At 33.5% G+C, this 11,360-nt stretch overlaps 1 protein-coding gene across 1 annotated transcript; it reads left to right on the top strand.

Moving 5' to 3' along the window:
• Window positions 1–4,615: 4,615 nt before the first annotated feature.
• Window positions 4,616–6,139, top strand: BDCG_16159 (uncharacterized protein; the record flags this gene model as incomplete). The annotated part of the gene is made up of 3 exons (XM_045425418.1): window positions 4,616–4,622; window positions 5,130–5,680; window positions 6,065–6,139. The coding sequence occupies 3 exons, from the start codon at window positions 4,616–4,618 to the stop codon at window positions 6,137–6,139; spliced, it is 633 nt and encodes a 210-aa protein (XP_045279204.1).
• Window positions 6,140–11,360: the final 5,221 nt, after the last annotated feature.

The raw sequence follows: 11,360 nt of genomic DNA, 5'->3' as shown, positions 1-11,360 counted from the left end.
ACTTGACTCTTAATACTCTCATACTATTTATCTGTGTTTCATCAGACTTTTATAATTATAATAGTGTGCTTTTCAGCTGTTACTTGTAAGTAAGTTCATTCTGAGTCAGATTCATTAATGAATTCTCAGATAAGTTATTTAATTCTGCTAACAGACTTATCTGATTCAGTGAAAAGAAGTGATTGATAGAAGCTACTCTGAGTAATTTATCTGTTCTACTTCATTATTGTAACAGAGCTGATAAACTTGTATAAGAGTATGAATAAGATAAGTTTATCATTACTGTGATTATAATCTAGATTAATTACTAGTACTATGATATTCTGAAGTGAAAGATACTTAAATAATTATCAGTTAGATCTATCATCAGCTGTAGTATTAAATAAGATAGATTTAAATAATCACAGATCAGATCAATCACTAGCTGTAATACTGAAAAAGATAGAATAGTTAAATAATTACTAGCTAGATTAATCACTAGCTGCAGTATTGAAAGAAAGTAGAGTAACTAATCAGACTGATTATCAGCTAGTCAATTCTCAGCATCTACAGCTCAGTTCAATCATCAGTACTATATATATTGAGAACAGAGCAGAAGTTAAAGAGGCTAGAAGAACTTGATTCTTAATAAGATATGCTATTAAATTGTAGTGTACATTACTACATAGAGTCAGATATAAGAATAAAAACATGTCTGATTCTCTAAAAGATAAGAGATGTGGCGGGCTGCGCCCGATCAATCATATAGACTATTCCGTTACACTTCATAGATTCTTCCACTCCATTCTCGAACATATACACTCCGATTCTCAGCCATTCTTGATCACCGATCCTCGGCCGCCACGAACGCGTATAGATTCTTCCACCCTGAAGCTTCACTGTGTACATGTACACTTCAATTCTCAGCCATTCTCAATCACTGATTCTCAGCCGCTATGAATGTGTATAGATTCTTCTGCCCTGAAGCTTCACTGTGTACATCATTACATACATGTATAAATATTCACTCTGATCACTGATTCTCACACTTTCTCTTTCTTTTCTTCTCTAATGTTTTTCTCTTTGTTATATAAGATCTATCAATATCATTTTAATCTATTCAGTATAGACTTCTTACACTAGAAAAACATTCATTATCTCCTCATTAGAAATGATTACTCACTGAGATATTCAAACATGTAAACAATGTGTAAGAAATAGAGAAACAGTCAAACAGTTAAGCAGACACTGAGTTCTCAGATAGAAGCTTGCTTATCAGTTATTCTGACCCTGTAATAAAATCTTACAAAGAGAATATTAGTAAAAGACCCGAGAGTTCTGACACTCAGATGTATGAGATATTTATATGATTACACTTCTTCAGATTTCACAGATATCATATATCTGACAAAATGATATAATCATGTCTAATGATCATATGAAACTCTTGAATACAAGTATAGACATAATATCACAGTGACTTCAAGCAATGTTGAAATTATAATAGCAACAGATAGCAGACATGCATGCAACTTAATAACTTCAATATGAAGAGATTCAATGATTAACTCATGTAATTTCAACATCTATACAATTAAATATAAAAGCATTGAAGAAATGTTTAGATGCTTCTACATATTTCAATACTTTCAATCTCACTCTCTACTCATCATGAAGAATGAAAATACTTATAAAACTGAGTGTAGATGAAGATATTATCAGTTCATTAATTAATTAAGATTAATATATCAATAAATGATTGAAGAATCATGTGAAACAGAAGTTTCATTTATAAATAAAAGTATGTGAATCAGTATTGTGAACATCTGACAATATTATTAAATATCTTAATATTCTGTTTCAAGACACTGTTATATAACAGAAAGTATTAAATTAATTACAGAGTATCTGACAGAGAAACACTTCTCTTACAACATTTATCTCTGACTTTGATATCAAGATTCTAGAAGTAGATAATCAATCTTGAGAGAATTAAATAAAGATTAGTATACTTAAGAAGACATTAACTTTCAAACTCTTACAGACTCTTATAAGTGTAGACAAAGACTAGACTTATGAGAGTTTCTGCACACAGCTCTGAATATTGAATAACTATCTTATCAAGCTTAAGAGTATACAGAACAGTGATAGAAGATATTACACTTCAGTCACTTATACACTCACACTGAAGAATAGTAATAATGTAGATGACATGAACTGAATAGATTTAAATATCTATACACAAGTAAGAGTTTCTACTGTTCAAACAGGCTTCTGAGTCTCTGAGATCACTTCTGAGAAAGTCACTGATTAACATCAACATGAAGTATACATCAACTGTAACTGATTAGAATACATCACTTTCAACTATCAATCAATCTATGTATTCTCACACTTAAGAGAAAGACTGGTATCTTCTTAATCAAGAGAAAGATCAGTGTCTTCTTATTCAAAGAATGAATCAGTGTCTGTCTGTGTCAATCACATTACAGTGAAGAAAGATTCAGAAGATAACTATAAGAATGTTCTGATGAAACAGAGAAAAGATTAGCTTCTGTTCAAATTTGTAAATAGAAGCTTGAAGAGATCAGATAATAACAATTTAAAGAGAAAATAGTAATAAATATGATTCTTGTATCTACTGTGATTGATAATATATATAATATAAAAGTCATGATAGACAGCAGTCTATGCCACTATACAATGATAAAATCTTCAGTCATAAGATATTATAACCTTCAGTATATTTCTTTATTAAAATCTCAACTCCTCATAGAATTTGATAATTTAAAAGATATTTATACTCATTACATGATGAAGTTGATCATAGATATAAGAGAATATCAATATGAAGATGCCTATGCATATGAAGTTGATAATCTTGATTATAATCTTATATTAGAACTTGTCTGACTATCTGAACAAGGTATCTTGTTAAATGCTTGAAACAGAAGCTTGATATTCTCTAACAATGATAGAATTCACAAAGATGACATTCACAAGACTATTGTGGCGGGCTGCGCCCGATCAATTATATAGACTATTCCGTACACTCCATAGATTTCTACCGCCCCAGATTCCCGATCGCCGATCCTCGGCTGCCATGAACGTGTATGTTCTGATCGCCGATCCTCGGCCGCTACGAACACGTGTATATTCTTCCGCCCTGAAGCTCCACCGCGTACACCACCATATACATGTATAAATATTCACTTTGATCACTGATTCTTGCACTTTCTCTTTCTTTCCTTCTCTAACATTTTTCTCTTTGTTATATAAGACCTATCAATATAATATCAATCTATTCAGTGTAGATCTCTTATACTAGAAAAATGTTCATCATCTTCTTATTAGAAATGATTATTCACATATTATCTTCTCATTAGAAATGATTATTCATTAAGAGATATCTGAATATGTAACAACATATAAGAAAGAGAAACACAGTTAAGTGAATACTGAGTTCTTAGATAGAAGCTTACTCATCAGTTACTCTAACCTCATAATAAGATCTTACAAGAGAATGTCAGTGAAAGACTTAAGAGTTCTGATACTCAGATATATGAGAATATGATTACACTTCTTCAGATATTATACACCTGATAAAATAATATAATCATGTCTAACAATAATATAAGAGAACTCTCAAGTGTGAGTATAAAGATAATATCACAGTGACTCTGAGCAATGTTGAAATTACAATAGCAACAGATAGCAGATATGCATGTAACTCAATAACTTTAATACAAAGAGATTCAATAATTAACTCATGTAATTTCAATATCTATAGAATCAAATATAAAAGTGCTGAAAGAATACTTAGATACTCTTATATATTTCAATACTTTCAATCTCACTCTCTACTCATCATGAAGAATGAAAATGCTTATAAAACTAAGTGTAGATGAAGATGTCATCAGTTTATTAATCAATCAAGATTAATATATTAATAAATGATTAAAGAATTGTATAAAACAGAAGTTTTATTCATGAATAAAAGCATGTGAACCAGTTTTATAAATATCTGATAATATTATGAAATATCTTGATATTCTGTTTTAAGACACTGTTATATAATAGAAGATGTTAGATTGATTACAGAGTATCTGATAGAGAAATATTTCTCTTACAATATTTATCTCTGACTTCAATATTGTAACGTGGCGGGACCGAAGCAGTGGCTAGTCAGCAGTGACATGTAGAGGTAGTTGTTTGAGAAGCTGTATAAGTGAGCTTGACTATCTTGCTTAAATAGCGAGCTCATAGACTACAGGATTATTGCAAGAATATCACAGATATGATACTTAGTATACTAAGAAGATTGTATGAGGCATGTAGTAACTCTTATATATATTTCAGTAGTAGTAAAACAAATCACTGACTTCTTTGATAAGGAGTCAGTATCTAGCTATTCTATATAGACAATGAGCAGATACTCTTCTTTTATTTCACAAGCAAGAATAGTCAGAGTGATACCTCAGTGATACCTTATTATCAAGAAAGAGTAATCTGCTGATCTTGTATAGAAATGAGATTCTCATATTCATCAATCAAATCTTTCTATAATATATCTGAATGATGTCATAGAGTGATTGAAAACCAGTTCAGACAGAATGAAATCATCTGCATGAAAGTAATGAGCTGTGTGAAACTGCAATGAGGCCTTGACATAGTCAGGAGCATGACAATGCCCTTCTCTTTAAGAGTATAGTTTCTATGTTCTCAAGATTACTGGATTAGGAATTATCTTTGTTATATAGCAATGATTATCAACTGATTGACAGTGTGTGTACTGTGTATGATACAAAGGAATAGATGAGTTTTTCTGCTGACTGCATAGATCTTTCTTTTCTCATCATCATTCAAATCAAACATGTGATAAGTGAGTTTCTTATATATTAATTTGAAATGTGGAAAATGTAGTTAACAAGTGACTTGCAGATCTTTCAATATATTCTATTCTATGTATGGAATTCCCTGCAAAAGTGATGTGTTTTAGGGGCAAAGCTAACAGTAGTGACAGGATTTTTTCAAAAAGATCCCTCCCCCCTGTGACACATTTTTCTCCCCCCCCCCCTCATCTGCAATAGTGAGTGCATGGGAGTATCATCCTTGGAGGACAGTAGAGGGCTTATTCTGACATTTTCTAGTGAATAACAAACATCTTCGTGGTGCGGCGGCGGCCTCTGTGGCTGCCAAGAAAGCCAGGTTGGAGGCGGCGGTGTCAATGAGCCGCGGGAGCACCACTCTCATTGCCACACCTCCTCCTGCTTCTCTTGCAGCCGCGGCGGTTCTGCCGGTCAGTGCATCTGCATCCGGTCCGTCCCCTGCCCCCCCCGCCGCTGTTGTGACGCTGCCCTCCCTCTCAGTCAATACAGTGATGTATGACCCCGTGTGGTCATTCAGAGAGAAACCCGGGGAGAGCTTGGTTCTGGGGACAGTGGCTCCAAGGAGCCCAATCCATAGTTCCCCTCCCGCGGCACGCCCAAGCCCTGCTCAGGATGCTGCTGGGTTGGGTCTGCAGGGTCCCGCAGTTCCTTCATCTTCTCTCTATAGAAAGGCTCCAGTGCAGTCTCTGGCTGGCATCACTACTTGTCTGTGCTGTGTTAAGCAGCTGAAGAAGAAGGGGATTTTATACATCTGTCTCTTCTTTCACTCTCATTGTTTCTGTTGTATCTGTAACAATGACTTCTGTCTCTCTGTAAGTATTATCTCACAGAAAGATGTCATATCAGTTCTGATAAGAAGTCTAGATGCTCAAGCAGTACAGGGTGAGAGTCTCAGAGCTCTAAGTGTTGACAGATTCTGTCAAGGCTGAAGAGATCTCTCTTACTCATCTGTAAAAGAAGATGAAAGTGTGAGTCTCTGAGATGAAAAAACACCTCAGAATGACTGATCTCAAGAAGAGATCAGCTAATGCTGCTGTTGAAAGCATCACAGAGATCAATTACTGATTAAAGAGAATCTCACTTCAGTTAAAGCAGATGACTGAGATGCTTTATAAGTTGATAAATTAATACTTTCAGCATCTCTTATACTCTTCTGCAGCATGCTTCTCTGCAGCACTGCAGTGCTAACTTCTCAGCAGATAAAGATATCAGTGCTGAAGACTTCAATAGTGAAGAATGAGTTTGATGAGAGTATGATTATTAGTAAGTAGGCTCTGATCCTTCTTTTTACTTTTTCAGCAGGCTGCAGCTCTATTAGAATAGCAGCAGCTCACAGATTGATAATATTAATCTTTTTATTAATTTTCAATATTTCTTTTCTCTAACTGCTTCAGGAATTTTACACTTGTGTAGTCTCATTAAACTTCTAAAAATCCTTTGAGAGAAAATAGAAGAAGAGTGCTACAGAGTCTATAAGACATCAGCTCATCACTGTGAGATCATCTCTAAAAAAACTCTTTAAGAAAAATGAGAAGTCTTAAGCAGTATTTCTTATTCAACATCTCTGACATGTAATGAGATGATCTCTACTAGTCATCTCATAGATTGCAATCTCTTTCTCAGCATTTTTCAAATGCTTAAGCAGTTTTCATGAATTCTCTGACAATGAATATTCTTCTTATTTGACAAGATATTGAAGCTTGCTGTAATATATTTACTTGTTCAATATTTTCTTCATAAGATATTCAGTATCACTCTCAATCTCAATATCATTTGACTGAGATGACTTCATCTCAGAGTGTTGCTTATAGAGCTTTAAATAGAAAATGTGAAAAATAGAATGAATTGATTTCAATTCTGTGAGTAATTTCAACTCATATATCTGCTTACTTACTACTCTTATTACTGAGAAAGGTTCTAGTCACTGCTCACTGAGCTTCTTACACAGTCTTATTATCTTGATATTCTTTGCTGAAAGTAGCACTTGATTCTCTATTAAGAACTTCATCAGAAGATGTTTTCAATTATAGTATTTTATCTACTACTTCTGAGCACAGTGAATACTTTTCATCATCTTCTCATGAATTTTATTCAAAAGCTTCAATCTTACTTTTACTTTTAATACTGAGAGATACTTTATTCTCTGTATCTGTCTGACATTCTGACTGTCTATTCCTCTCTTTAAAACATTGTCTGTGATGTCACTGAGTAATGAAGAATTATATTTATAATAAGTATAGAAAGAAGATATCTTTAAGATTGCATTCTTTACATTGTTATATACAAATTCAGTGATTAGAAGATGTTTGAGTTAATTATTCTAATGATATAAATAGAACACTCAAAGATGCTGTTCTAGTGTCTGATTCTGATATTCAGTCTGATCATCAGTCTGCAGATGAAATGCAGTACTGAGAAGACATCTTATTATAAGATGATAGCAAAAAGTCAATCAGTATTTACTAATGAAGAGGAATTCTCAATCTATTATCAATGATTTCAGAGCACTATGATTACAAATGATGATATCTAAAAACAGGTCAGTCAATTCAGAGGCTTTAATCTTTTTATAAGTAGAGATATATCTGATTATCTTCATGAAGCAGTTAACAATGACCAAAATTGAGTCATATTCTTTGACTCTTATTAACTTTGACAGATCAACTATGAAATTCATTAATAGATTCTGTCATAAGCTCTTTGAAATAGACAGTGATATTAACTCACTGTATTACTTATACTGCAGAATCTTTATTCTTTGATAGATATTGCAAGTTTCAACATACTCTTTGACATCTGCTCAGAGCTTGTTCTAAGTGTATTTATATTTTAGAAGCTTCTCAGTCTTCTCTAATTCAAAGTGTTCTGCATGGGAATCATTATAATGAATTCTCAATAACTTCTGATGCACTGCTCTGCTACAAGAGATAAAGACTGAATCATTCAGCAGTAGAAGTTTATATTCTTCTAGTTATCAGTAACTTGATTTCTTAGCAGCACTGCTCTGCTCAGAGTCTGTCTCTTTCAAGTTTAAACTGAACTCTTTCTTCTTCAACTTCTGAATTCAAGCTGTAGTAGAGACATCCTTCTTCTATAACTTATCAATGAATTTCAAAAGTAGTCAGATTGAAAGATTGTAGACTGTTTCATTCTTTATCAATTCAATAATTGTAAGATGTGATATGAGAAGCTCATGATCTTCAGTGTCAGTCCTCTGCGGGGACCTGGGTTCTCTTTCATCTTCTATACTGAGTCACACAGCTGCCTCTCCAGCGCTGTTTCTAAGCTTTAGAGAATCTCAATCCCCTGCAGCCAGCTTCTTCTACAGTGATGACAGAGATTCTTTTATAGAATTCTTCTCTGTATCAACAATATTATAATCAGGTTATTTAGATAGTATATCAGCAGAGTTAAGCTGATCTGAACAGTATCAGATATAGAAATTATACTCTGAAAACAGCTCTGCTCACCTGACTTGACATTCTGTCAAGCTCTTTGTTGTTAAGAAGTAACACAGATTTGCATGATCAGTGAGAACTTACACTGAGTACTTACTATTCTGAAGATAATGTTGTCAGATCTTAAAGAATTTGATAATTGTTAACATCTTCTGATCATGAGTATCATATCTTCTCTGCATGAGTGATAACTTCTTGAAGAAGAAGATCACTGATCTTCATTCACAGTATCTTATAGACTTCATGAAAAAGTCTTCTTTCACAGACAATTCATTGTCTGTTTTCTCAGAGATAATTATTCTCTGATTCTTTCAACATTGAAAGGTCTTCAGTGTCAACTGTGAAAAGATTTCACAGATCTCATTTCTGAATGTATCAGTCTCACACTGACTGAGTAAGTTGAGATTAAAATGATTCAGTATTATGACATCTGTGAAAGCTTGTTTCAATTCTGCAAATACCTGCATGATGCCTTGAGTGAGAGTAAACAGTCTCATTTTTCTATCTTTCACACTTCTCTTCAACAGATCTGTAAGAAGGGCAGTAATTCATGAATATGTATAGATGAATCATCTGTAGAAATTTGCAAATTCTAGAAACATCTGCATCTCACAGTACATTCACAGCATTAGCCAGTTCTCAATGATGAAGATCTGACTTCTGTTCATTGAAATGTCATTTATCTCAATAATATAATCTAAGAAATCAATCTCCTGTATATAGAATGAGCATTTTTCAGTGTTTGCATAGAGTTGATGCTGTCTCAAGCAACTCAACACTTCTCAAACATGAGTATCATGTTCTTTCTCTGATTTTGAGAAGATTAAAATGTTGTTCAGATATACTATGCAGAAGATATTGACAAGGCCTCACAGTGTCTCATTTATATAGATCTGAAAGATGGCTGAAGCATTACAAAGATTAAAAGATAAAACAAGATATTCAAAATTGCTGTACTTGGTATAAAAAGTCATTTTTCAAACATCATCTTCATTAACTCTGATTCTATGATAGACATCTCATATATCAATCTTCAAGAACATCTTTGCTTCAGATAATCAATCAATTATCTCATCAATTAATAGTAATGAATAGTGATTCTTAATCATCATCTTATTGAGGCCTCTGTAGTCTATGTATAGATGTAGTCTATCATTCTTCTTGAGCACAAAGAGTATAGATGCCTCTGTCAAACTCTTTGATAAATATATTCAGTTCTTTGATTGCACTTCTTCAAGATATTTGTATAGAACATTCAACTTCTTTACAGACAAGTTATAAAGAGGCTCATACAGTGCTGTTGCACTGTCTTCAAGGTAAATCTTATATCATATCTTGATATCAGGAAACTTCACTGCTTTCTTTTTCAAAAAGACATTCTTAAAATCTGTAAAGAGATATCATGTATGTTCATCTTCAATGACAGATACTGCTGCTAGTCTTGCAGTGAGAGTGATGACTTCTTCATCTGTTTTCAAGTCTCAATCACCTGCTATGCAGTATATCAACTCAATCTTTTTCTCAAGATTCTTCTAATGAAACTCTTCAGATTTCTCTATCACTGTCTCTTTATTAGTGAGACAGTACTATCACATCTGAGTGACTTAGTCAATGAGAGGATTGTTTTCTCTCAATTATGAAAGACCTAGAATGACATTCTCATCTATAATGTTGACTGTGTGAAGGAGCAGACTGCTCTTCTTGAAGGTTTCTTCTAAGTCTGTGATCACACACTTTGCTTAGATTATGTTAAAACAGTGATATTTCATTTCATCTGTAAATTTTGCATGATCTGACAGATCTATCTTCTTTCAATTCTTCATCAAAGAAAAGAAATAGAATATGAAGTTAACATCTACTTCAGAGTTGAGTAGGTATCTCACTAATATCTTCTCATTTGAGATATGTATTGTGATCATAACATGAACTTGAAGATATGAGAATTGTCAATTCTTTTCTTTCTCTTCTTTATCTTTCATAGATACATTTGTCAGAAGAGGAGTTAACTTTAAGAAGATATCTTCTTAGTTTCTTCTCTTCTTCAACTTCTTACAATCACTGATATAGTGATTATCAGCTTCACAGTTGAAACAGAGATCTTTATCAAATCTTTTTTAACATTTCTTTGCAGTGAGTGAAGAATCAGAATACTTGAAATTCTTCTTTACTTTCTCTGCACTGAAGCTGTCATAGCACTGTTTAGATTCTATCATTGATTACTTAGAAGAGATCTTATTGATCTTTTTCTCAGAGAATTGATTATTCAAATAGATCTGAGAAGCCAGGTTGACAAGCTCAGTGTGATTGATTGATAAACTCTGATACTGTGATATTATTGTCTGCACTTTATAAGTCAGCTTTGCAAGATAAAGCTGTATTTTTAATTGATTCAAATCATCAGTTAATTCCTCTCAATATTCTTCAAATCTTACATTGAAATTGAAAGGATTTTCATCATCTCATTGATATAATAAGTTGAATCACTGTGCTGCTGTGAAGCTGCAGTTACAGTGATCTTCAATTTAATTCAGTAGAAAGTTCTTGAATTCTTCTCAAGTCATGACAGTATTGATACACTCAAGCTCTCTCTTCTTGATGATCTAAGTAGTTGCAGAGATGTCTTCAAGAAGGTTGACAGTGTATATTACTTATACCTCATGAGTATTATACTGGCTCAGGTTAAGGTGGAATTTCTGTTCAAGAGTATGAGTAAAGCTGTGAAATTCAGACAAGATGTTTCTCTTGTATCTCAGTGAATCTCTGATCTTAATCTCTCTATCTCCATGATAGATGTAGGTGTGTAGAGGCCATGGCGGTGGCAGGGCGGTTGAAGGGCCCATGTTAAAATATGCAGTGAGTTCAGGAATCTCGGATTCCTGCCAGGGTAGAGGTGTATGCACTCTAGGAAATGATGTAGTATTTCCTTCAGAGAGTGAAATTGAGTCAGTTCCAGTGCAGGTGCATGAGGTCATATCAGTCTGTTAGAGCTTGACTGATTCAAATGTGTAATCAGGTCAAGCAATTCAAATTGTAA

This window comes from Blastomyces dermatitidis (genome assembly GCF_000003525.1).
Source record: "Blastomyces dermatitidis ER-3 genomic scaffold supercont1.1, whole genome shotgun sequence".
In the NCBI taxonomy this organism is placed as follows: Eukaryota; Fungi; Ascomycota; class Eurotiomycetes; order Onygenales; family Ajellomycetaceae; genus Blastomyces; species Blastomyces dermatitidis.
Note: the sequence above shows the minus strand (reverse complement) of the source record. Positions and strands in the feature narration are given on the sequence as shown.